Source organism: Gopherus evgoodei, chromosome 4, assembly GCF_007399415.2.
Source record: "Gopherus evgoodei ecotype Sinaloan lineage chromosome 4, rGopEvg1_v1.p, whole genome shotgun sequence".
Taxonomy (NCBI): domain Eukaryota; kingdom Metazoa; phylum Chordata; order Testudines; family Testudinidae; genus Gopherus; species Gopherus evgoodei.
The window spans coordinates 12,631,965-12,659,588 of record NC_044325.1 but is presented as its reverse complement, the minus strand read 5'-3'; the positions used below and the strand labels follow the sequence as shown (position 1 = coordinate 12,659,588).

The 27,624-nt window shown below is 41.2% G+C and overlaps 1 protein-coding gene across 3 annotated transcripts; it reads right to left on the bottom strand.

Moving 5' to 3' along the window:
• Positions 1-25,686, bottom strand: NAA30 (N(alpha)-acetyltransferase 30, NatC catalytic subunit). Of its 3 annotated transcripts, none has more exons than XM_030563005.1 (5): positions 25,585-25,679; positions 24,571-25,365; positions 15,948-16,071; positions 13,485-13,540; positions 1-3,309 (listed from the first exon to the last, which is right to left on the bottom strand). In XM_030563005.1, the coding sequence occupies exons 2-5, from the start codon at positions 25,360-25,362 to the stop codon at positions 3,172-3,174; spliced, it is 1,110 nt and encodes a 369-aa protein (XP_030418865.1). In that variant the 5' UTR covers positions 25,363-25,365; positions 25,585-25,679; the 3' UTR covers positions 1-3,171. The 3 variants fall into 3 exon arrangements, with proteins under 3 accessions (XP_030418865.1, XP_030418866.1, XP_030418867.1); XM_030563007.1 differs by lacking the exon at positions 1-3,309 and adding an exon at positions 9,930-11,123 and having other exon boundaries at positions 25,585-25,686; XM_030563006.1 differs by lacking the exon at positions 25,585-25,679 and having other exon boundaries at positions 24,571-25,499.
• Between the last annotated feature and the right edge of the window lie 1,938 nt (positions 25,687-27,624).

Sequence of the window (27,624 nt, the reverse complement as noted above, 5' to 3'; positions counted from 1 at the left end):
TGCATAAACAACTTAACCATATTTTATTTGACTGCATCTTATTTAGACAGCTTGCACATTCCATAACCCCACTGGTTCTTGTTCCTGCCGAAGGATAAAGGACAGAAGAACATAATCCACCCAAAACAGCAGTCCAATATTTTGAGATACACTTGATATTTTTCAGCTACCCACCTGAGCCCCGAACTCCAATATAATTTATGGTCGCATTTCTACAAAACCTGAAAACCTGGTAACTTAGCACGCTGTTTTAGTGATGTCTTGTGGTACACTGAAACTGTGATGTGCTATGCAATGCCAATTAGATTAGTGGTGAGCCTGACAGTCATTAACTTTTTTTCTTTTTTAAGCACTGTAATGCACACATCTCTGACATGTCAGCCAATAGTAGTATTTCAGGCAATATAAAGTTAAACAAAAGTGACTTAATACCAACTCCTTAGTTTAGATTTGTCAATGCAAAAAGGGGCAGGGAGCATGTCTTGGCAACAAAGACAAAGAACCCCAAGAAACCCTGATTATGCCTTTTTTTGCTAGACTCTATTTGAAGTACTATTTGAACTGTTTTCATGTTAATGACACTCATCTTGTTGCAGATTCATGATATCCCCCCCATGCAACAAAGTGAGACTACCAGTTTTTTGAATACCAACGTGTACAGCTTCAGTATCTTCTGTAGTGAACGCTGTGTGATACAGTAGCAATATTAGACTATTGTAGACAACACACTTTTAAAAGAAAGTTGCACCCATTTTGCTCAGCATTCTGAAAGTTTGCATGGTGAGAACCACTTCTTGCCACGGCTAGACGGAATTGTATTTGAATTTTGCTCAAAAGTGGTGGTATTTGTGCAACAGCCTGTATGAGCTATTGTAAGCTAGGTTTTAATCTGCTTTTAATATTTAAATAGTAGGTGTTTAATTTGACCAGCAAAGGACTTCTGTTTTGCTATTTTTTAAGCAATGGAACAAGACAGACTGGTTTGCAATTTCCAACACTGGACCCCCTACATAATCTCCAACAGTTGGTAACAGGACATGAAGTATCTCCTCTCTGGATATTAGTGCCAAATGAACCAAAGCAGTTACCATTTGATAGGACACCAAAACACCTATTGGAAACAAGTTTGTAGTGACGGTTCAGTTTCCAGTGGACTGAAGTCCATATCACTGAAATCTTAACTATAATTGGCACCTATTGACAGTATATTCACAAGAGGCCAAGCAATGATTGATTAAGCAGAGTCAACAATATTCTTATCCCTAGAAGTTTTTGAATCAGAACAGGCATGAATTACATTACAGGGCAGTATGGTAGAAACATGCACTGCTGCTGACCATAACATACCTGTTCTGTAAATAAGAGTCTTCAATTTACATTGATTCTGGCACCATTTTAGAGGATTCGTTTCATTTTAGAAATGGAAAAAGTGAAAAGCACAAATGGTGTCCACAAGTAGAGAACTTCCACGTGCCAATTTTAATTTAAAAAAATCTTTATTTTCAAATACAATTCACAATTTGTACATGGTGAGAAATGCCTGTCACCATGTGAACGTTCGTCTGTGCAAAATAAGGCTGGCTTTCCTTTAAATCCAGTTTTCCTGCAAGGGGATCTTTTCCAAACATTACAGGAGGTAGGGTTTTTAAATGTACAGTAATTATAACAATTAAAAAACATGACTAACCAAACCCTAAAAACACAGTGTAATAAGGCAAATCTGAAGATTACACTCAGTACAGAAGAGCAGACTCATTGAGAGTTCATCCTTTTTCATGGGGTGCCTAGGTTCTTCCACTTATATAAATAAACCAATGTCAGCTTTTTTCAGGATGAAATACAATCCATTTATAAAGTTGGTCATATATCACATTGGTCAATCAGGGGAGCATAAACATAGCATTACCGCTGAACAAGTTAATGGCTTTTGGTAAGACCTATGTATCCCATTTAAAAAAGAGAAGTCCCTTCCCTGCTACATTTATTTTAAAGGGGCAGGGTGGAAACAAAAAAAAAGACTCCCCTCCCCCCCCCAAATAACTTATCTCAAATAAGTTTTGAGAAGGTGAGAGCAGCTAAAAATGGATACAATACACCTTGACATTTATTTCAAAGATCTAGAACCGAAGATTGAAGCATTTTAGAACACTGAAGCAAAGCAATCTGAATCCAAATCAAAGTGAAAAAATTGTTCTATTTTAAAATAGCTGTTCCTCAGAGCGTCTAGAGATAATTTTGATTAAATAAAATCATACCAATTTACATTAATTTTCTATATATTTTTTAAAATCCCTCTTTTAAAGAAAAAGTGCATCCAAAACCAGCAGAGATTTACTGGTGACATCAGGTTCTTTTTTTAGCAGCTACTCAAGGTTTTTCAAAATAGCTTAACACTTCTTGCTATAAGAAAAGATGGGCTTTCCAAACCCTTTTCTGGGAGAAGTATCCAAATTATAAAAATCTGAAATAATTTATTATCAAATTCAGAATTTAAATAAAAGCAGAAGTTTGCTTGCAAAGACAATTGAAAAAAGTAAAAGAAAAAAAAGCATGCACTCAAAAATTAGAGGTGAAGACAAATATACTTATCTATACAGGCACTGGCAGACGCAATTTAATTGTTACTGTTACTCATTGTAACGCACACCCCACCCAACAATACATTTTTTCATTCACTAATCACTGAGGTACCAATATTTAAGAATGGAAAATTCAATATTGAAAATAAAACCTAAAATTGAAGCCTTTTTCCAGAAAACTATGGCAAGTTTTGTATGAAATGTTAGTATACTCATAGAATTTTACAATCTACATTGGCTTTTTTCTGGAACCAAGCACTGCGTTCCACATACAGTTTCTTTGATCAAGTGTTCACTATGTATGTAATACAGTCAGTAGACTTGCAAATGAACGAACATATCTTGGCTATCAACTGGCACATCTTGTTGGTACCAAAAGAACTCGAAGTTTGAAGCAATCTGTTTTAATTCAGAACAAATGCGCCATGCCAAAGTGCAACAAATATGTGCGACACTCAATGAGACACTGACAGATAAGAGCTGCATGGAAATTATGAAGTCCACCTGCAAAGCAATTCTGTACAAATTGCATTGCATGCAAAGGACAACTCTGTGTTGTTGGGAAGTCTGTTGATTGATGTGATGGTTTCTTTTAACGCAGCCACAGTTTAAGACGCAGTGCATCAACTCCATTTAAATAGTATCTGAACAGCCTCTTATCTCGCACAAAACCAAGATTTTCATAAAGTTTCAAAGCAGACTTGTTTGTGATCTCTGTTTCCAAGACAACCTTTAAAAACAATGAAAAAAATAAGTCAATTTTGAGAAGAGTTGCATTGTTTCAGAAAAATTATTTACACAGCGATCTGTTCGGTTTTAAAACTCTTCTAGATTAATCGACTAATGGGGTGGGGGCAATTTACCCATAAACAATTTGTTGATAGAATTTAGTTTTTCTGTTCATTAATTGTCCAAATAGAACCCAATTTTTAAAAATGTTGCAGTTATTTAACATCGATTAAAGTTTTGCGCAATCAAATTTCATCTGTTTGCTGTATTGCTTCAATCAAGTATTTGATATTTGGAATTTATTATTCAAATTGAATGGCTAGATACCTAAGTCACATGGTACCCTTTCAGATCTTTCAAAGAATGCTCTAACTAATTACACTTTGCCCAAAACAAGTTCAGCTATGTGATTAAACAGATATGGCAACAGATCCAAGTTTAGCTTTCCATGAACATTTGTTAGAACATTTTTTATGTATAGAAAAAGTAGTACAAACTCAAATCAAAATTCTAGGCAGATCCTAGACCCCGAAAATGGCTTCTTTCTGCTGTATTGAGAATTTGAAAGTGGAAGGAAGCTTGGGTGAAAGTGATTGTGAAATGGTAGAGTTCATGATTCTAAGGAATGATAGGAGGGAGAACAGCAAAATAAAGAAAATGGATTTCAAGAATGCACTTTAGCAAACTCAAGGAACCGGTAGGCAAGGTCCCATGGGAAGCAAGTCTAAGGGGAAAAACAATTGAAGATAATTGGCAGTTCTTCAATGAACATTATTATGGGCACAAGAGCAAACTACCCCACTGCATAGGAAAGAGAGTATGGCATGAGACCATCCTGGCTTAACCAGCCGAAACCTTTAGTGATCTAAAAATCAAAAGAGTCCTACAAAAAGTGGAAACTAGGTCAAATTACAAAGGATGAATATAAACAAATAACACAAGTATGTAGGGACAAAATTACAAAGGCCAAAGCACAAAACAAGATCAAACTAGCTAGAGACATAAGGGGAACAAGAAAACATTCTACAACTACATTAGAAGCAAGAGAAAGATGAAGGACAGGTCAATGACGGGGGGGAGGTGGGGGTTGGACAACAACAGAAAATGTGGAAATGGAAGAGGTGCTTAATGACTTCTTTGTTTTGGTTTTCATCAAGAAGGCTGGGGGCAATTGGATATCTAACATACTGGATGCCAGTGAAAATGAGGTAGGATCAGAGGCTAAAATAGGGAAAGAACAAGTTAAAAATTACTTAGACAAGTTAGATGTCTTCAAGTCACCAGGGCTTGATGAAATGCATCCTTGAATACTCAAGAAGCTGACTGAGGAGATAGCTGAGCCATTAGCAATTATCTTTGAAAAGTCATGGAAGACGAGAGAGATTCCAGAAGACTGGAAAGGGTAATTATAGTGCCAATCTATAAAAAGGGAAATAAGGGCAACTTGGGGAATTACAGACCAGTCAACTTAACTTCTGTACCCAGAAAGATAATGGGGCAAATAATTAAGCAATCAATTTGCAAACATCTAGAAGATAATAAGGTGATAAGTAATATCAGCAAGGATTTGTCAAGAACAAATTGTATCAAACTGACCTGATACCTTTCTTTGACAGGGTAACAAGCCTTGTGGATGGGGGAAGTGGTAGACGTGGTATATCTTGACTTTAGTAAAGCTTTTGATACTGTCTCACATGACCTTCTCATAAACAAACTAGGGAAATGCAACCTAGATGGAGCTATTCTAAGGTAGGTGCATAACTGGTTGGAAAACCAGTCATCAGTAGTTCACAGCCATGCTGGAAGGGCATAATGAGTGGGGTCCTGCTGGGATCAGTTCTGGGTCCAGTTCTGTTCAACATCTTCATTGATGATTTAGATAATGGCATAGAGAGTACGCTTTTAAAGTTTGCAGACAATATCAAGCTGGAGGGGGTTGCAAGTGCTTTGGAGGATAGGATTATAATTCAAAATGATCTGGACAAACAGGAGAAATGGTCTGAAGTCCTTATTGCATTTGTAAATAGGATTAAATTCAAAGTACTGCACTTAGGAAGGAACAATCAGTTGCACATGTACAAAATGGGAAATGACTGTCTAGGAAGGAGTACTGCAGAAAGGGATCTGGGGGTCATAGTGGACCATAAGCTAAATATTAGTCAACAGTATAACACTGTTGCCCAAAAACAAACAAACAAACAAACAAACAAACAAAAAGTGAATACCATTCTGGAGTGTATTAGGAGGAGTGTTGTAAGCAAGATACGAGAAGTAGTTCTTCCACTCTTCTTTGTGCTGATTAGGCCCCAGCTGGAGTATTATGTCCAGTTCTGGGCACCACATTTCAGGAAAGATGTTGAGAACTTGGAGAAAATCCAGAGAAGGGCAACAAAAATGATTAAAGGTCTAGAAAACATGACCTATGGGGGAAGATTGAAAAAATTAGGTTTGTTCAGTCTGGAAAAGAGAAGACTGAGAGGGGACATGATGATAATTTTCAAGTACATAAAAGGTTGTTAAAGGAGGATGGAAAAAATTGTTGTTCTTAACATCTGATGATAGGACAAGAAGCAATGGGCTTAAATTGCAGCAAGAGAGGTTTAGATTGGATATTAGGAAAAACTTCCTAACTATCAGGGTGGTTAAGCATGGGAATAAATTACCTAGGGAGGTTGTAGAATCTCCACTGGAGATTTTTAAGAGCAGGATAGACAAACATGTCAGGGATGGTCTAGATAATACTTAGTCCTGTCATGAGTGCAGGGGACTGGATTAGATTCTATATAGGGAAATTCCCGAGTGCCACACAGTTTGCCCTACACCACTCCCAGACACTCCTGACATAGGTTGAGCATGGAGAGCCATTTGTTTCTATTCCCTTGTGCTCTGGCAATTGCTGGATGTGGAAAGGCCCCGTGGAAAGTATGGCAGCCATGTATAATTTACAGCAAACCTGAGCCTGGCCCAAGTTACACTGAGAGCTACATTGGCCCCAGGCACGGAGGAGTACAAAGGTGTCATAAAATCAGCATTGGTTCCAGTCTTCTTTCCTTTTTTCAGCTGCACTGAGCAGAACACTGGCACATCAGAGAATCTAGACCTCATCTAAATTTGTAAAGTATGCACACATTTTCACAAAATTCAACCAAAACTCAAGCGGATCTTATTTTAACACTAAAAATGGTTTGTGTATGCACAAGAACACACAATATTTGCTCACCAAAATGAAAATGACAAGCTCTTCAGATTACAGATTAATCCATGATCAAGTGAATTTATGTATTAAATACAAAAAAGCATTTAATACTATAATGATGTGCATGCTATAGAGACCACGGAATTAAAGCAACATTTTGCACAATATTTGCAGCAAACTAGGAATCAGCTCTCTTGTTGAAGCTCAAGAAAGAGCTTCTAACGCCGTCAAACCATAGCATTTCACATCCACTTTGCACAGGTAGAAATAGCTACACAACATACAAAACCATGGAAAAGACAGGGCCCAAATGAATGAGCAGCCACTTTAATTTACTTAAAATGTGCTCACCATGTACTCTGAATGCATATACTAAAACATAATACATATCCATTCAATTTATATGTTTGACTAATGGCCAAATCTAAAACATCTCAGCCCACATATTCCAGCCATTCATCCCCACCTTAATCCCGTCACAAATAAACCACATCCTGGGATAGGCACAGCAGGAAAATTAAAAGGAAGAGAAGGCTAAAATAATTCATTTTTTTAAATAAACAAAGACAAACTGATGTAAAAAAACCCCAAAATAATATTATCCATGGTAATTAAAACATGGTGGTCAGTTTGCTGTATCTATATTTGTGAGACATGTTAATTCAGTTTTAAGCCTCCTGGAAGAATTAGACATTGAGTTTCTGCTTTTCAATACACCTTGTTACTTCACTGGAATCATATTATCAGGACTTCTAATTGGGCTCATTAGTACTACCATATTAATTTGAATTGATTAACTAAACATTGACTCAATCACTTACTGAAATAGTAGTAACTTCGAACTAAAGAATCAATCCTTATTTTCTATTTAATTACAATTAAAAGCCTTAAATTGCTTCTGAGCTCAGATTAAAGCCAAGCATTGTAGAGGTCAGGAAATATGACCCACATAAGTAACATTGAGCAGGAAGCTCCTTGTCTTTTGAAATCTGTCTACAAACAGCATTCATTCTCACTCAAGTTTAGCAACTTGGTGGAGTAATATAACATGCCTGTGTCCAGTTTCAACTTTGCATATTCATGACAACTTGCAAGCAACTCCAAAGGGCTGCCAACCACACCTGCAAGTCACTTATTTAAGAGTGGTTAAATGTTGAAATTCAGGTTCGCTGGAATCCCAATACTTCAGTGCTCCATTCTCCAAGACGCAATGAAATAGACAATATTGAAGTACACTTGTTTACATCAGACCATAAGAAGGGATAGATAGTGTCATACAAAGTGAAAAATTACTGAAAAAATTAAATAAGGCAGGGAGCTCTGATTTTAAGAATGCCAGCTTTTTCAGGATGGAGAAGTAAAACAAAAAGGCTGACTTCTGATGCTCTACAAAGCAACAGCAGCTCTACCTAGGTTCTTTTATAACACACACCACCATGGAATCTGAGGGTTTAAGTATTTTTGTCCCCATTTTACAGATGGAAAAACTGAAGGGGATAGATTAAATAATTAGAAGTACAGCAAATTACTGGTTCATCCAAGATCAGAACCCTGGCCTCATTACTCCTAGCCAGTGCCTTGGCCACTGGACCATGCCATCTCACTACTATTGATACTTCCAGTTTAGAAGGCTAATGTAATCTCATGTAATTTTAACCTTCAGTTAAGTATAAAATTGATCAACTATATTGCTGGAAAAACTTTAATATTAAACACTGAACAAACTAGATATATGTACCTTGCAGACAAGAAGGACCTAAGTCATCCTGCTTGAATAAACGATATGCAAGTGAAAGTGGAATGTGTATCTGCACATAATCAAGAAGCCCAATTACATTCTCTTGGTTGTTTTTGTTCATGTTTCATTTGGTTTGGAGGGGTGTGGCTGTGCAAAGACTTGTCCCATTCCTGTACTCAGTTTCAAATGCAAGACTGTGTGTTCAGTGTTCTCACTCACTCCTGTCCTAGGGCATCTCCTACAACCAATATACTTTCGACGTACAAGTACGCCTTTTAATTCTTTTAATAACCCAGAATCATCATCTCCTCTGTCCATCTGCATGAGTCCAGATGCATAAAGTTTCTGAAGAAAGTTCATATTTCCTGTGAATAGTCTGATATATTTCATGATATCATACATCATCCTTTACAACATATACAATAAAAAAGGCCACATTATGATGCAACATTTCATGCAACTAGATTCCTGGACTCTCAAGTTTTGCTGACTTAAAGTTGTGATCCCAGTGAGATAAATAAAGTGTCACACTTTATTGTTTAGTAGTTGTATTTATGACGCTAAAGACCAATCTAGCTGGTAACAGCATTCATGGTGACTTTTAGCTGTGGCATGTTATCTGTTTCAGTGAGGCTGCTTGTGAAAAGCTGCAATTCCTTTTCACATTTTGTATAAGCAATTTTCTTTCCTAACTTTCAGAAAAATGATGAGAATGTTAAGTATTTTTAGCATGTTCTGCCAATTTATTTTTGATTAGTTAGCAGTTATACAGTGCTATGAAGATGTAAGACACTGTGCAAGTACTAAATGTTATACTTAGATTACTATGAAAGATTAGACGTTAATGAACAATCCACTTTTTGCTTTAAAGAATCAAATTCCCTCAAGAAGGGAAAACAAATCTACAGGATGGCCCTAAGTACTGCAATTTTTCAGCCAGATCTGCATTAAGGGGAGTTTTCAAACACAGAGTAGTTTAGTGGCCAACTCCCATTGAAAGTCATTGAAAATACTCTCCCAAGATATTTTACTAATGAAATGCTTATAGCACCTAAGCAGTTGAGTATTCATGAAATCAAAAAGAGAGACATATTTGACTTTTTATCAAACCACTGAGTTTTCACTTTTAGCACAGTTTGGGGCTATGCAAATACAATCACAGTAATTCATGTAATTATGTAATTCAGAGGCATAGCTTTTAAAATTGTTTCTGGTAGACCACATTTTCTACATATTGCTCTCAGATCACGTCAATAAATTATGCTAATTTACCATAATCTACTATAAACTTTGCCTCATTTAGCTCCCCAAAATCTTTAGTCCACAATCTTGAATTATCATCATCAAAATTCACTATCATTAAGTATCTCAGGAAACCATAATGTCAAAAATTACATTAGTGAAATTTAGGGACTTGCCAGAATGTTAAATTTACACACGGACACTAATTTCAGGGTTTCTCAAACATGGGCTGGTTGTGTAGGTAAAGCCCCTGGCGCGGGCCAGTGTGTTTACCTGCCCCATGCGCAGGTCTGGCCAATCGTGGCTCCCACTGGCTGCGGATCGCTGCTCCGGGCCAATGGGACCTGCTGGAAGTGGCATGAGGATGCACCACTTCCAGCAGGTCCCATTGGCCCGGAGCCGCAATCAGCCAGACCTGCGCACGGGGCAGGTAAACACACCGGCCCGGCCCGCCAGGGGCTTTCCCTACACAAGCGGCGACCTCTGTTTGAGAAACTCTGCTAATTTGGACTTAAATTTTACTTCTAGCTCAAAATGGCCTTTTGACCAAAGTATGTTAAGCACAAAGTGTCTTAGGGCATGTCTTCACTTACTGGAAATCGACGCTGCTGCGATCAACACAGTGGGGGTTGATCTAATGGGTCTGGTGAAGACCCACTAAATCGACGACAGCGCGCTCTCCAGTCTACTCCATCGGAATGAGAAGGGTAAGGTAAGTCCATGGGAGCATGTCGACGCAGCGCAGTGTAGACACCATGGTAAGTTGACCTAAGCTATGTTGACTCCAGTTACGTTATTCATGTAGCTGGAGTAGCATAACTTAGATCGACTTACCACAATACTGTAGACAAGGCCTCAGATAGCCTATTCTATCTTGGGACTTTGTATGTTTACCTAGTTTGTTATTACCAGCAAGCAAAACAGAGATGAAACTTTTTACGGCTACCATTATGCTGTTGCAGCAAACTTTCAAACACCACAAATGGGCACCACCATATACTTTAGGTACTAAATGTATATCACAGTTCACCTACTGTTTCCTAAGATCTACCCTTTGCTCTTCAATACTTTGAAAGGTGTTGTACAAACTTGTCAGATTACTTGCCCAAGTATTACGGGAACATGGTATTTTTGTCACCTTTGTTCCAAGGTAAGATTTATAGATAAAGTTTCAAAGATGCATCTAAATATATGTAAGTGGGTGAACAAACAGGCATTTGGGAAAACTTGACGTTTGCACATGCGACAACACGCTAATTTTTCAAGCACGCTTTGCTTGAACAAAAATAAGATTTTTTACATTTCTCTCCCCTACTGTTCACTATTCTGAGAAGCAGCAGTGAAACTGAACAATATTTGTTAATTTCTCTCTGCCACTGATTGGAAAAAAACTAACAGCAGCAGAGGTACTGCAGCAATTTATAGGCTCAGGAAGACAAGCTCTAATGCTGCATCATTTCATACTTGCTTGGCTATGTACCAATCATAAGGACTAGAAACTTAAATAAGAATTAAAAAAACTTAAATTTTGCAGAAATGGGTGGTATGGGCTTCCTCGCTCATCAGGGGAAGCTTCCCACTCTCCAGTGATGAGTAGGTCTGTGGATTTTTCCAATCCTGGTCATGAGCGAAAACTTTTCTGAAATATATTAGGAGGTTCAAGTAGCCAAAGTTGTTATTGTTACACCACAAGCATCTGGAGGAAGTCACCTATGCCCAGACTTAGTGTCAAGGAAGAGAAAAAATATCAAGACATATTTGCTATATTACTGTAGATAGTTTATATATGTTAATATCGCATAATAATGAATCACAATGAAACCTAGAACGTAGCACATTTTACAGGACAGTTTGAAAAGTATATAATCAACCTATGGAAAATTATTTATACAGCAGAGGGGCATAGCATTTAACAAAAATGAAATGGAAGGGTACATGTGTTGAGGAACTTGTAGTCAACATTAAATTTTACACAGTGAGAAATAAAAACAATAAGGGGTACGAGACAAGGAATACAAAGAATACAATAGGAAAACCTCAGGAGATGTACTTAATATTATGTATGGGTCTTGTTAGTTCCTCATTTTAAAAAAATCATTTATTAATTTATTAATGAAGAAGGATGTTTAGGGCACTAGCCTGTGACTCAGGAGATGATGTTACAACTCCTTGCCGTGCTACAAATTTCCTGTGTGACCTTGGGCACTTATCTGGGTCTCAGTTCCCCATCTAGAAAACAGTGATAATTGCACTTCCTATATCACAAGGCTGTTGTGACAAATACCATAGTAGCTAAGAACCTCTCAATCTTTAATGTGACAGGGGAAATATTGCTATTTATTTGTAAATGGTAATCATATTCAAGGCCATACTGGAGATCAGCAATGGAAGACTGATAAAAATGAGGAAGTACTGAAGAGGTATTACTGAAGAGGTATTTGAACAAAGAAAGGGATGTATAGTGACAGGATCGGGAAGCATATTTCAAGAATAGAGGATGACATGAGACAAGACATGGAGCTGCTTATAGGAAAAGGAAATGGAGACTTATCAAGCTTCATTAAGTTGCCAAAGCATAGGTCATAAGCAGGCAAGTGATAGAAAAGGACATGCAGTTAGATCAGAGCTCTGAAGGGCCCTGGGGAGAGGGAGGGTTTCAATGAACTACAGAACAAATCTGAAGATCACTCAAAGAGATGGTAGAGGTAAGCGCTATGGGGGCGGACAACTATTTTAGCAGAAGCACATGAGTTATAATTGAGAGGCACAATCCCAGAAATGAGAGGGCCAGAGGAAGAGGATGTAGTAATTGAGATGAGAGCTGACCACGGCATAGTTCAAGATATTGGCAATAAGGATGAGGGGGAAAACAAGGAACAAGTTTTCAAAAGGATTATACAAAAAGTGGCAGAATTTATCAGTAGCCTTGATTTTGAGAGAGAGAAACAAAATTTAATATATCCTAGAAGGGATATTTTTGTTTTGTTTTTTAAAGAAAACCTGAAATTTTTAGTTCAAATTTCCATAACATACCTAAATACTTCATTAGCAGGGTGCACAGCTAATCAGGATATCCAAGAAAGATCAAAGGACTGGCTAACCTCCCTGAGGAACTATGAAGATGATTTAGTGTTTTAAAATCACTTACATTAAGGACAACAGGTTCATGGTTCTATACCATTGGGTGGAGGAAAGAGTGTTAAGGAATAGATGGCTGGAATAAACAGAGCAGCCTGTGAAGAATCTTATTCTCTCCCTCTCTTATTTTTCCTCTTCACCCAATCATATTAAGACTACATTAGTTACTTCTAATATAGTCAAATAGAACTCATAAGTTTTCATCTAGTTAGAAGAATTTTGCAAAAAAGATACAAAGGGATATTAACAAAATGTAGGATACAGAAAGTAAAGTTTGATTTTATGATACTGCAATAGTGTTACTAAATTCTTTGAAGAGAATACACACTAAATCACTTCTATAATTTTGTGATAATTCTATGTTATTGGGAAGCACTCTCTATGGATTTCTTTTGGACAATTTGATGATACTCTGATCAGACCATGTTTTACAATATTACAGTTGATACTGTTTCAGTATTTAACTTCACATATCCTGAATACAATGAAGAGTTAGGTACAATAACCAACTCAAATTCCAAAACAAATTCTCTCTGTTCAACAGTGGCCTCTATTCTGCTTGGGAGCCTGGAGCACGTGAATCAAACTTCAGTAGATGTATCTAACTGTTTAGTGTAGTAAATATCAAAAGTGTTAATATTACTTGTACATTATATTATAGTTAACTAAACTTAAGTTTGAAAAAATACTCCTCAGTTTGTCTTTTTGAAGGTATCCCATCTCCTACAATAAATGGAAGAGTTGCTTACAAGAAAATCAAGTGTCTAAAAGAATGCCTATAAAAGAAATCTATGGGTATGGAGAAAAACAAACACTGCATAGAGTACTCCCTCAAAATTTTTGAGCACCTATAAAAACTTACCTCATCACAATCTCCTTCAACCATGGCATAAATAGCTTTCTTAACCAAATTTGTACCTGGAAAATAGAGTAATAGCATTAAAGTAAAATACAAGTATAGGTTTTTTAAAGAGATCTACATTCAGAGAATTACCATTTACAGATGACTAATTTTATTATATATATATAATATTACACCCACATATTCCATTTCAATGCACAGTGGCATATAATAGTCACCATACCCAAAACTGGACTGCAGATTCACTGTTTGATTTCAAGGTTTTGCATTAAAATTGCCTTTAAACATATACTAACTATTCTGTATTTGCAAAGACTTCTACATGGCGCCCATGAGAATATAATAGGTCTAGAGGTATTATATAACATATACAAGCTTCTCCTTGGAATCTGAAGGTCTTTTCTTTGCCAGGATACTGTTATAAACAGGCTTCTCATGTTTAAAAATATCCTCATATTTTATATAATAAAGATAAATTTCGAGACTTGTTTGAGTCTCTTTTGTTGCACTTATGTTTGGAATCCCTCTTTGAGCATATTTGAGGAACATTTCTCTCGCAAAAGGATTGCCCTTTAAAAAAAAAAAGAAAAGAAAAACACACCCTGAAACTATCTATAGATTGTATATTTAAAGTACCAACTAAATCATAGAATATCAGGGTTGGAAGAGACCTCAGGAGATCATCTAGTCCACCCCCCTGCTCAAAGCAGGACCAATCCCCAGACAGATTTTTGCCTCTGACCCCTAGATGGCCACCTCAGGAATTGAACTCACAACCCTAGGTTAAGCAGCAGGCCAATGCTCAGATGACTGAGCTATCCCTCCCACCATAGACATAGAGGATGAAATTTCACCTCTTACAAAAAGTTTGATATATGCTAGGGACAGGGAAAGGTAAATCTCCTGAGTGATGGTACTCTTTGTGGGGAAAAAAAAATCTTGAGAGGTACTGAGGGGAGGTACTTTGGATTTGCTTCACTTTAAAAAGAAGTGAAGCCAGTGCTACTCTGATGTTACATGAACAGGATACAGGAGCGGCAGAGAAGGCGAGAAGTCATGCAGAGACTGCATGCTTTGTGGTCATAAATGTAGCACCAGCTGGCATCCCCTTGTGTTCCCAAGCATCTGCAGCTAAACTATGGGTGGCTCCTCCATGACAGTGCTTGAGGGAAAGGAGCGAGAGTGATCTCCCTGTATCCTTTCCCCTACATACTACTGTGACTATATTAGGACAGTCATTATTGGCCCCAAACTTGAAAGCCTATGTAGGTTAGACATTGGCAAAATTTTGCATTTATAAAAACCAAGACTACATTCAAGATTGTTTGTGCACTTGGGGTGAAACTTGTTTTGATGTTGTGTCATATTTGGAGGAGCTCAGGAAGAGAAAGGGGAGGAGAAGCACAATAGAAATATTTTACATTACTGTCCTATATTTTTCTGTTGCAAGTCATGCTCTCTGTCCTCCATAATCAAAACAGACTTTAAAACATATAGGAAGCAAGAGTCTGCTCTATAACAAATTCGTAGCAAACATATCCTTGCCCTGAAATGCTGACATATACATTTTAAGTTTCAAAAGTACTTGCAAAATAGAAGACAATGTTTCAGGATGGCCTATTAAAAAAGTAGTTCAACACTGATTTGGTAAGTGAAGATAACATGGAAGAAATTCCTGGCATGGACGTTAAGGAAACTGTCCAACAAAGTATCTCAAATTTGGTTGCCTCGTAAGAAGAGAGATTTTTTTAAGTATACATGCTGTAATTAGCTATATTTATGGCTCCCCAAAGGGCAGCATGTGGCACATTTGATCAAGAGGAGCCACAGGAAGAATTTAGTAAAGCAGCTCACCAGGATAGTGAGTAGGAAGTCGGGAATAGGTTTATGTGCAAACACAGCTACACAAGTTATCCATTTCTTTTGCTATTTGGCACTGACATTTTACAAGAGAAATTGAGGTCGCAGGGTATCTTTCATTTCAGACATATGCCAAATTTACCAATTATTCAATACACCCAGGAATTTAAGTGCACATCAAGAACTCTCCAGGAAAGTAGCAAGTACGTGTTGCTTGTCTAGACTTGGTTTTGGGGAGACTGCTACCACCAGAAAATAGGACTTTTCTCGGGTAAACAGCCTCTTAGTTTAAAAAAAAAAAAAAAAAAAAGGTCAAGTAAAAAATGAAATAAAATTGTTCTTCATTTTTCATTTGAAAACTAACTAGATATAGTTATTGCAATGCCAAAGTTGTAAAATACAATATTTGACACAATAGTAAGTGCAGACAGTCTCCAAATAACTTCAAGTTATTCTGAATTAAAGAAAAAAGCTTTCTAGGAAAACAATCTTTTACCTCTGCAGAAGCCTGTTATTTTTGTGGCAATCTTCTATTCCAAAAGTTACAACCATCCCAACAGGGTTATTAGAGTTTGAATAAGAACATGGAGAGGCTATTCTTACCAATGCCTTTTCTTCTGTATTTGGAATCCACTGCTAACATGGCTATATAACCTCTGCGGAACATCTTTTTGTGCATATCCAACTTGCAGACGATGGCACCTACACACTCCTCACCTACCATGGCCTTAAAGACAAACAAATATCTATGTACATTCTAAGTATGCGATATACAATGAATACTAACAACAAAAAAGTGAATTTGTTTGCCTTTTAAATTACAATCTTACATACACAAAAGTAAAATAATAGCTTGCACTATAAAATTATATTTACAGTTCAAACATATATCCAAAGTACAGATGGGAAACTTTATCAACACTACTCTTTATAGTGTCTCTCAAAGTGACAAGAAACAGAGTTTACCGTCATCCCTCGCAGAACTCCAATGGGAACGGAATTTGTATACAAGACAAGCCTCTATAAATAGGTCCTTCAATCTATCCTTATTTACTCACATTTAAAAATAAAGTCATGGCAGCCTGAGTAAAGGTAAGAGTATAACTAGGCTTAGAAGGATTAGATTTTTATCAAAAATTTCACTGTACACATGGAAGCTGACAAAAATATTTCCATCAATAACAATCTAAATGGTACAGCTAGGCAAAGCAAAAAAACAAAACAAAACAAAACACTGCTTGAGAACTTTCATTTATGGATATTTCCTTTGTATATTTTGACATGTTATGTTTAAAATCTATGTTTTAATAGTCTCAGAGTCTACTGTCATTTAATAATTGCCTGACATTCCCCACCCCATAATTCCTTGCATCTGTGAACATTTAAATAGATAAAAATAAAAAGTTTAAAAATAAACATTGATATTATCCATCAAAATTATAAAAAATCCAACTGAATTCTTTCAAGACTAAGCAAATAAACTACAAACTGAATTTATTTATGCATGCAATTTCCATGTCTGTTTACAAAAGCTATGAAAAATTATATTTGTTTTCAGGTTTCTGTTAACAATTTTTTAACGTCAAGAATATAATGGCTCCTATGAAATCTCTATGTTTTATCTTTAACAGGCGTCACTTTTCATTCCAGTAACAAGGAACAGAAACCATTCAGACAAAATTATTTTTACCAGTAATGTCATGCATTTCAAGTACCTTTAATTCAGAGTTCTCATTTACTTAAGAATTCCTCATTGACAGTTAGTCCCAGTGACATTTGTCATGAGAGGCATGGTCATGACGACTTAGTCACTCTGAAATACTTTATATTATGAAATGTTAAATGTATATTAAATAAACAGCATGATTATAATTGCTAACTGCATTCACACAGATTTAACATGAAATATATTGGGCCAGAGAAGAAAGAAACAAAAAAATAATGTGTTCCTTGAAGAATTAGGCAGGGGGGAGAAATCACAATCCTTTATTTATGACATTACAGCCTGCAGCAAGGATGGGACTGATGTCACAAATGCAGTAGGATAATGTCTAAGCAGAAAAAGTCCTTTCATAGATTCAAAGAATATCAGGTTTGGAAGGGACCTCAGGGGGTCATCTAGCCCAACCTCCTGTTCAAAGCAGGACCAATTCCCAACTAAATCATCCCAGCCAGGGCTTTGTCAAGCCTGATCTTAAAAACCTTTCTTCGCATTTTTATTTATATTATATATAAAAAATGCATTTTTAGGTTCGCCAGGAGTCCCCATTGAAGGAGAGGTGCAGCAACTGAGAAATTAGCAGTGGTTTCAGAGTAGCTCCATGACATGGGGGGGGAAGACTTTATTCCCTTGACTATAACACTTTATTCAGACTGTGTGTACAGAATATTTGGGACCAAAGTGCATCAAGCACTGAAAGAAGTTTCTAAATTAAACTTAGTAAGAATAACTTCTTTCTTAATGTACCCAGAACTTGTCTACAATTTAGATAAATGGCTTTAAAAAGATCTGTTTAAAAAATGAGGGGGAGGGAGGGAGGATACTTTTGAGATAACACACACGCTACAAGTTGTTTTGCTTCGCATTTCATAATTTAAACAAGCAAATCAAGTTGGTTTCTTTCCATTTCTTTACAAAAAAAAAATACCTCATCCACACTAAGACCTAGTATGCCAAGTTTCAGCCCAAGGCAAGTTTTGTATATCTCAGCTTGGGCCCTGACAAACAAAGCAATACAGTAAAACTGTTTTATCGGCACGCTGGGGAACTAGTGGGTGCTGGTAAGTGAAAAATGACAGTTAACTAAGAGGAAGAGAGTTTGAATGCCGGGGGGGGGCACACCGCGCGGCGTGGGTGCGCAGGCCCAAAGGGAGATTGTGGGCGTAGAAGGGGACTCGAGGCAGTGGGTTGGGGCGTGTTCACCTCAGGCAGCTACTCGCAAGTGGCGACTTATCCTAGTTGCTCCTAAGCGGAGGCAGCTCCATGCACTGCCCCCACTCTGCCCCAAGTGCTAGCTCTGCAGCTCCCATTGGCTGGGAACCATGGTCAATGGGAGCTGCGGGGGCAGCACCTGTGGGTGGAGGCAGTGCGCAGAGCTGCCTGCTGTTCCTCTACCTACGAGCAGCCAGGACAGGTCGCTACCTGCAGGGAGCTGCCCGAGGTGAGCAGCCCCCAGATCTGGCAGCCTGTACCTCTCCCACGCCTCAATCCGCTGCCCTGAGCCCCCTCCTGCAACCAAACTCCCTCCCAGAGCCTGCGCTCCACACTCCAACCCCCTGCCAGCCCTGCACCAACCAGACTATACATTGGAATGTCAATTAAAATCAGAAATGCCAGTTTAGAGAGCTTTTACTGTATACTGGAAGAACTGACAGACTCTTAAACAGTGCTGCTACTATTATGCAGAGTACCTGATGTGATCCCATACTTTGATTTAAAGCAAACACACACCTCTTGCCTTTAAAAGAACATAATGGTGCAAATTACTGTTCACCTAGAATCATAGAGAAAACTTTATAGATAACATACTTGATACATGTTGAGAGAAGTGAAATGCAATATAAACAGGAAATAATGAATGTATATACCAACATTCTACTGGCTAGAAATAGTGTTTATTTTTATTTAAAAATAAAACTGCATTACTGATCTAGCAATTCAGTGACACAAAACTGCAGATTCACTGATCTTTGTGATTACTGTCAGAAAATAGTGATAAGTAACAAAGTGGTATTGCACAAGTTTTTCAGAAGACCTTTTCCTGCAGTTCTTAGACAAGGTTCTCGGTGACTCCAGTAGCATTCTGCTTGCATAAGGACTGCAGGATCAGGCCCTTATTTCCCTTTTCCCTCTTAAGGTGAAAAGCCTACTCCAGCATGTAAAATTAACAGTTTAGTTCGCTGGCATTCTGCAGGGGAAAGTGGAAACAGCCTAAATGAAAACAGACTGAACCAAAGTGAAATTTCCATACAGGATCATTTAAAAGAAAATGATAAAGAGCCAAATTCTGCTTTCAAATATGTGAATGCAGCTCCCAGTGAAATCACATGCAAGTTTTTAACAGCAGATTTTGGCCCCAAGATACTAACTATTAAGTATTTCCAGTACTAAAGGTATTTGTACTGAGAGATTATTTTTCAGACCTACATTAGTCTAAACCTCAAAGAGTGTTAACTTGCATAGATTCAATTTAATCATGTTACCTGTTTTTTTAAACAAGAAAATTTAAATATTTAACTGAAGAGATTATTTCATCTCATCCACATACTGCAAGTTATTATTACACTGTCTACATTTTGCCTCACAAGCGTGTACATATGGATTGGAATATTAACTAAAATAAAAACCCAATTAAATCTTGAAACCAAAGACCAGAAGTACCTTTCGGAGCCACATGATATGGTCTCAGGTTTTGCTAACATATCACCAACTGTGCAAAGAGAGGAAGGATGGCCCAGCGGTTAGGGCACTAGCCTGGGACTTGAGAGCTCTGACACAGACTTCCTGTCTGCCCTTGGGAGAGTCACTTAGTCTTTCTGCATCTCACTTCCTCCATCTGTAAAATGTGGGTAACAGCACTCTCCTACTTCACAAAGGCATTGTGAGGACAAACACATTAAAGACTGAGAGGTGCTCAGATATAGTGCTGGGGACCATACAAGTACCTTAGATAGACAGAAGCAACAGACAAAGTATTTCAGTTAAAAAAGTAACAAGCTCTGGGAGGAACTTGTGTTCTTAACTGAGTTAAGTTGAAATACAAAAAGAAATAGTTGTGGTAGAGCGCAAGACTGGCAGTCAGGTGTTCTAGGATCTATTCCTGGCTCTGCAGTGACCTTCTATGAAGGTTTGGACAATTTCCTGGCCTCTCTATGGTTCAGTTTCAATGCCTTAGTTTTTCCCACTGAAAAGTAGGGAATACTTTTCTCAAAGGGATCTTACATTAATGTAAAATGCTTTGAGATCCTTGGATGGAATATGATACAGAAGAGCAACATATTAATAGTAATCATAAAAATCTCAATTATAATCATCAGGGATTTATATCCAAACACCTCTAGTCTCTTTACTGGAAGTATAAAAAAAATTACTTTTAGAATGTGTAGAATTTAGTTTAAACAGAACTTCTACCACTGCTAACAACATGAAGTTGAGAACCCTATAGAAGTACTGAACTTGAGTAGGATCTATAGCTGATTTTTTTGTTGTTGTTTTTTTGGGGGGGTGGAGGGGTTTGCAAAAGGTATCAATAATCAGAAAGAAATCTACTTCTATACATTAAGCAACAGGTCCTATTTTACCAAATTTTAGGAATAGACCAGGATTTGCTTGGCTTACCCTTTATAAACTAAACACCTTCCCTAAGCCTTCTAATGGCAGCCATAAATGGGAGAAGTTCTGTAACTTCAACCATGCCAAAACTAAAAAATTAAAAAGGAGCCACAATTTTTTTTTAAATATACTCACAATTTTGTATGATGGATGAACCTGTTCTAATTAAAGATGTTTCGCATAAGACTGAACTGGGGAAAAACATGTGGTCTTAAGTCATTTTTGATTGACAAATGATTGTCATACTTCATTTTTAATTTCCACCACTGAAGAGAAACTGGACTCTCAGAGAGGAGAACAAAAGAAATTACACTTTCAAGGCATCTGCAACTTAAGATGGATGCCTCCTTTATCAGCGATAGCCACAAATCCGAGTTCCTACCTAAAGTCAGTTGTTGGGTCTTGTCATAGGCCAGGACTGTCAGTTTGATATGTCTCTCTTATAACAAGTCAACCTGTGGAATTCTTTGTCAGAGGATGTTGTGAAGGCCAAGACTACTGTATAACAGGGTTCAAAAAGAACTAGATAAGTTCATGGAGAATAGGCCCATCAATGGCTATTAGCCAGGATGGGGTCCCTAGCATCTGTTTGCCAGAAGCTGGGAATGGGCAACAGGGGATGGATCACTTGATAATTACCTGTTCTGTTCATTCCACGTGGGGCACCTGGCACTGGCCTCTGTCGGAAGACAGGATACTGGGCTAGATGGACCTTTGGTCTGACTCAGTGTGGCCATTCTTATGACTTGCACTAGCCTAGTCAATGCAGCCAAATCAGTAACATGCTGGATGAAAGAACCGGTGGTCCAACTTCCCTCCTATCCCCTCCAAAGCCAATTACAGGACTGTATTCCCAGCTGAGTTTTAAGTTCCCTCAGTTTTCAATTTATACATTCTTGACTGGTTTCTTACAGCTTATAAATTTGAAATAAGGGCAAACAACTCAACATTTCCTCTTTGCATTCATGATGGCCAATTTCCATGTGTTCTACATTAGGAACCATGCATGCAGCATTCCTAGTCCACTCCCAAAGAGAAAGTTCTGCTTATTTAGGTGCCCAAACATGTCAACTAGTTAGGATAAGCATGTTGCCCAATATGCTGAAGGTTTCAGCAAGGGATAATTCAGGAAAACATGCCATCTTGGTCTTAACTGAGAGTGGACTTAGCACTTTATTGTATGAAAGCCACCTCCCTTCAGCATGAAAGAAGTTGCTGGTGAAAGGAACCCATCAGAGCAATGGAAACAGTCAGGTATTCACTGGACAACTTTTAAAGAAATTCACTTCTCTATAAGTTTCTTAAACGAGTGGTGCAATCTTTGTGGAGTTTTCTTAACTTCCAAGTTCTTGCTGTAGGAAAAAACAACAAAGCGATGAAGCATTAGATGTGATGTTTTGGGTCTGCAGGACCAGGTCTATTCTTTCCTGTTGTCATCTTGACACTGCTCTTGCAAATTACAATAGAATGCTCCCCACAAATGTGGAAACCTTTGATTCCTGAAATGTCTCAAATATGCATTTGTCTGTTGTGTGTACATGGCTCAGCTTTACAAAAAAGCAAGTCTTCAACAGACCCTTTAAAAACAAACCTCACAAATGCTAAAATCTGTGCTGCATCAGAGGCATCAATTGATTTAGCACATTGAATGGCTTATGAAGTCTCTTTTCCCAAGTTTTGAAAGCAGTTGCTCTTGAATATCCTCATTCATGTTACTAATACAACACAAAACAAACTTATTTGATAAAGGCACTGTTTTCAACTTGTTCGCTGCATTAGACTAACATTTGAAGCCACAAGTATATGGTTTTCCACAACTGTATGTGCTTTACACTGTCGTGATTCAGAGATATGAAATCTGAAGGATAGTTTGAGAACTCAAGTCTTGTTGTTTTTTTAAGGCTTCAAGTTTTCTCAAAACACACCCTTAAAGATAAACCTGAGGTTCCTTCTTTCCCCTTTGATGTTGCAATCAATTTAAAGACTTTAGAGCTCCACAGCCAGCACTTCAGAGCACTCTACATGCTGGTTTTGAAACCACCAATGTAAAACCATGTCTCATGTGTCACATTCCCACATTTTCTTTGAGAATGTCACTGAATGACTCGTCACTGTCCTTTTCATGAAGCAGTCTTCCTAAATCATTCCTTGGCAAGAACTGAGCTCCACAGACTAAACACCACATCTTACATGATCATGCAATGCTCAACAGTGCCTTCTGGCCCGATTTCTGCTGACACATCCAGAGTCTCAATTCAGCGCTGTGTGCACATATGGGTACTTGAGTTTCATGGCACACAAGTGTTTTTAATAGGACTTGTTTTGTATAAGGTAAAACTAGACACACCCAAGTACAGACTTCATACTATTTTATCAGAAGAACATCCTGCATTACTCTGCATCGAACTAACTGAGGTTCTTACATTCAACAATATGGTGGTCCAAATAGGATATACCATTATAAGGCTTCTGTTGTATATTCATTTTTACCAATTTCACATGTTTTGCACAACTTCCCATAACCCCGCTGTACCCCCTTGTAGAGGTCATAAGACCCACAGTTTTGGAAACCCTAGTACAAACCATTAAATGATGCCTAAGTTTAACACTGAAAATATAAGCACATAAGCACCAGTAATCCACAGTAAAGGTATAGTCACATCTTAGTCCTATGCAATAATAATTATTCCTGAGTGAATATTTGCAAGCCACGTGTGATTAACAAATAGTACTGTATATAAAGGAGAAGAGTTTAATAACTTATCAGAAAGAACTTCTGCCTCCACAAAATTAGTTACACCCTGTCTGTAGTGTAATAGCTAGTCTTTAAACTGTTCAAGGGCTCCATAAAATGTTTTTCCTTCTTTTACTTTGTATTTAACTTCATTTCACTATGATAACCTTTATAAAATGTTTTCATACAAATGCTGGCTTTCCTTGTGTAAAATGAAAATTACCTATTATCAAGGACAATGTTTACAGGATCAAGGCCACACACTTACACACATACTTTGTTTTAAATGTAAGTATTCACGTGCATAAAGTTAAATGTGTGAAGAAATGTCTGCAGGATTGAGGCACAAATGTTTCTCTAGACAACTTACATATGGGCCTCACACCCATATGATTAGTGTATAACACTAAACTTTTCATTATTAAAAAGGCTTTAGAACTTACTAACAATGTTTTCTTTAATATAAAGAAGTTCAAGCCACTGACGAAGGCAGATTAATGAACTATTAGTTTAATATAGCAGGCAGGAAACAAGACTGGATGTGTTATTACCACAGTATTTGGACATAGCATGACTATCATGTTTTTACAAATACTGTGACTTTTACACTAGAAGATAGTTGTATTTTGTGTTTCATTTTCTACTAGTTTTGTAGATAAAAAGTTTGATGTTTGCAAAATCTTCAATTCCATGAAATCTAGCCATCTCATTACATTTACAATGTAACTAAGACTGTATCTTACAAGTCAACTGCTGTGCAAAACAGTTCAAAGTATCTTGAAGAAAGTTATCAAATTAACTCACAAGACTTGCTAGTTAAGTACTGTTATTTCAATTTTACCAGAGTGGAAACTGAGGCAGAAAATGAAGAAATGAACTGCAAGAGGTCACAAAGACAGTGTCAACGGCTCTACCTGAATCATTCATTTATGACTGTAAATATGTATGTATACTTTCTGTATTGACTACACAAAGCACCACAGGTACGCTGGGCACATCACTGCTAAATAAGACAGGGTATTTCCAGATCTCTCGCCATCCCATGATCATGAAAAGCATCAGCTGGCAATTCAAGCTTCCCCATTAATTCCACCCCCTTCCAACCTGCTCCTTCTACCCCAGACCCTTCCCAATGTCTTCCCTCTTCCCCCACCACTTACCAAAAAGCAAAGCTGTGGCCAGTTGTGGATAAAATACCTATACGTGTAAATGGAGTAGGGTTCAGACAGATCTTTGGTGATCAGTCTCATGATATCGGGCATCTGCAGCTCGGACTCATAGCGGACGTATCGTATCGTTAGGTCCTCCTCGGGAGGAGAGTCCGTCCCCGAGCCTTTCAAACTGCAGGCTGCAGCTAAGGATGTGGAGAGCAGCAGCAGGGACTCCTCTTCTTCCTCCCCTTCATCCCCCTCCTCCGGCTCGTCCTCCTCCAGGCCAGGCCCCCCAGCCAGTCCATTGCGGGCTGCAGTGGCAGTCGCAGGCTGCCTCCTGTCCCCTGTGGCTGCCGGGGGCGCAGTCCTCGCCTGGGGCTCCGGGAGGCGGTTGGGGAAGGGGGACGAGCAAGGGGCTGCGGCAGGCGGCAGCTGTCCGGAGCCCATTGTTTTGCCAGCTCGCTTGTTCTCCGGCCCCTCGGCCCCCTCCGAGCTCAGGATCTTGCTCTTGAGGGAGGCTCGGAGGTGCCGCAGCTCGGGGCTGATGAGGCCGTTGAGCTGATGGTTGTGATGCGGCGGGTGGTGGTGGTGGTGGAGGAGGCGGTGCTGCTGCTGCTGCTGCTGCTGCGGCGGCCCCCCCTTGCCGCCGCCGCCTCGCGGCTGCTCCTGGCCGCCCTCCTCTTCCTCCTCCTCGTCCAGGGCCCCGGGGCAGGCGGCGGCCCCCCCTCCTCCGGGGAAGGGGGAGAGGGCGTCCCCCGGCGGGGCGAGGAGGCTGCTCGGCCCGGGAGGTACCTCGGCCATGTCCTAGAAGAGAGACCGACACAGACCCAGAGAGAAGGAGAACGTGAGACGGGGCAGCCGCTTCCCGGGCCGGGCCGGGGCGGCGGGGAGCGAACAAAGGTAGAGCCGGCCCCCGGCCCCGCCTCACATCGCCGCCGCCTCCAACGGCGGCTGCCCGGGCTCCTGACCCTGCCGCCGGGCCGCTTCCCCCTCGCTGCCTCCTCCCTCCCCGCGGCCACTAACCCCAGCGTCTCGTCAGCTCCTCCTCGGCTCCCACTCTCCACTCATCCAGCGGCCGGAAAGCGAGCCCGCCGCTATCGTACCCACGGCAAAGTTTCCTGTCAGGCGTTGCGACACTTCCGTGCCTGGCGGCTGGCCCTGGCAAGGGACGGGCGGAGGCTGGAGCCGCGTGACAGCTGGAGAGGCCTCGGCCTGGGCGGGGACTGGGGCTGGGCAGCGCCTGCGTGCGGCGTCACTTGTCAGTCCTTAGAGAAGCTGCGAGCCACTGGTCCCGCCGTTATCCCTAGCGCCCCCCCCCAGCCGTGGGGCACGTCCCGCCGTTATCCCTAGCGCCCCTCCCCCGCAGCAGTGGGGCACGTCCCGCCGTTATCCCTAGCGCCCCCCCCCGCAGCAGTGGGGCACGTCCCGCCGTTATCCCTAGCGCCCCCCCCCGCAGCCGTGGGGCACGTCCCGCCGTTATCCCCAGCGCCCGCCCGCAGCCGTGGGGCACGTCCCGCCGTTATCCCTAGCGCCCCTCCCCCCCAGCCGTGGGGCACATCCCGCCGTTATCCCTAGCGCCCCTCCCCCCAGCCGTGGGGCACGTCCCGCCGTTATCCCTAGCGCCCCCCCCCGCAGCAGTGGGGCACGTCCCGCCGTTATCCCTAGCGCCCCTCCCCCCAGCCGTGGGACACGTCCCGCCGTTATCCCTAGCGCCCCTCCCCCCAGCCGTGGGGCACGTCCCGCCGTTATCCCTAGCGCCCCTCCCCCCAGCCGTGGGACACGTCCCGCCGTTATCCCTAGCGCCCCTCCCCCCAGCCGTGGGGCACGTCCCGCCGTTATTCCTAGCGCCCCCCCCCGCAGCAGCCGTGGGGCACGTCCCGCCGTTATCCCTAGCGCCCCCCCCCCGCAGCAGTGGGGCACGTCCCGCCGTTATCCCTAGCGCCCCTCCCCCCAGCCGTGGGACACGTCCCGCCGTTATCCCTAGCGCCCCTCCCCCCAGCCGTGGGGCACGTCCCGCCGTTATTCCTAGCGCCCCCCCCCGCAGCAGCCGTGGGGCACGTCCCGCCGTTATCCCTAGCGCCCCCCCCCGCCGCAGCCGTGGGGCACGTCCCGCCGTTATCCCTAGCGCCCCCCCCCCGCCGCAGCCGTGGGGCACGTCCCGCCGTTATCCCTAGCGCCCCCCCCCGCAGTAGTGGGGCACGTCCCGCCGTTATCCCTAGCGCCCCTCCCCCGCAGCACTGGGGCACGTCCCGCCGTTATCCCTAGCGCCCCCCCCGCAGCTGTGGGGCACGTCCCGCCGTTATCCCTAGCGCCCCCCCCGCAGCCGTGGGGCACGTCCCGCCGTTATCCCTAGCGCCCCTCCCCCCCAGCCGTGGGGCACGTCCCGCCGTTATCCCTAGCGCCCCTCCCCCGCAGCAGTGGGCACGTCCCGCCGTTATCCCTAGCGCCCCTCCCCCGCAGTAGTGGGGCACGTCCCGCCGTTATCCCTAGCGCCCCCCCCCGCAGCCGTGGGGCACGTCCCGCCGTTATCCCTAGCGCCCCCCGCCCGCAGCCGTGGGGCACGTCCCGCCGTTATCCCTAGCGCCCCCCCCCCCCCCGCAGCCGTGGGGCACGTCCCGCCGTTATCCCTAGCGCCCCCCCCCCCGCAGCCGTGGGGCACGTCCCGCCGTTATCCCTAGCGCCCCCCCCCCCCCGCAGCCGTGGGGCACACACTGCTGTTATTAATCTCACTGGGCCAGTCACCAGCATCCCACCTCCAGCCGTGGAGCACCCACCCAGCAGCCATGGGGTACACACTGCTGCTTTTAACCGCACAGGGACAGTCATCAGCCCCCGCCCCCGCCGAGCAATTGGGCACACTTTTTATTTACCCCAGAGAGACAGTCAGGAGCATCATCTCCCCACCTCCAGCCATGGGACACACACCTCTGTTATGAACCCCACAGGGCCAGCCAATAGCACCATCTATCCCCCTCTCACCATCCATAGGGTAGACATGGGGTTATTAACCCCCACAGGGCCTGTCACTGTGCTCATTTACCCCATCTCAGTAACCAGGGGGGA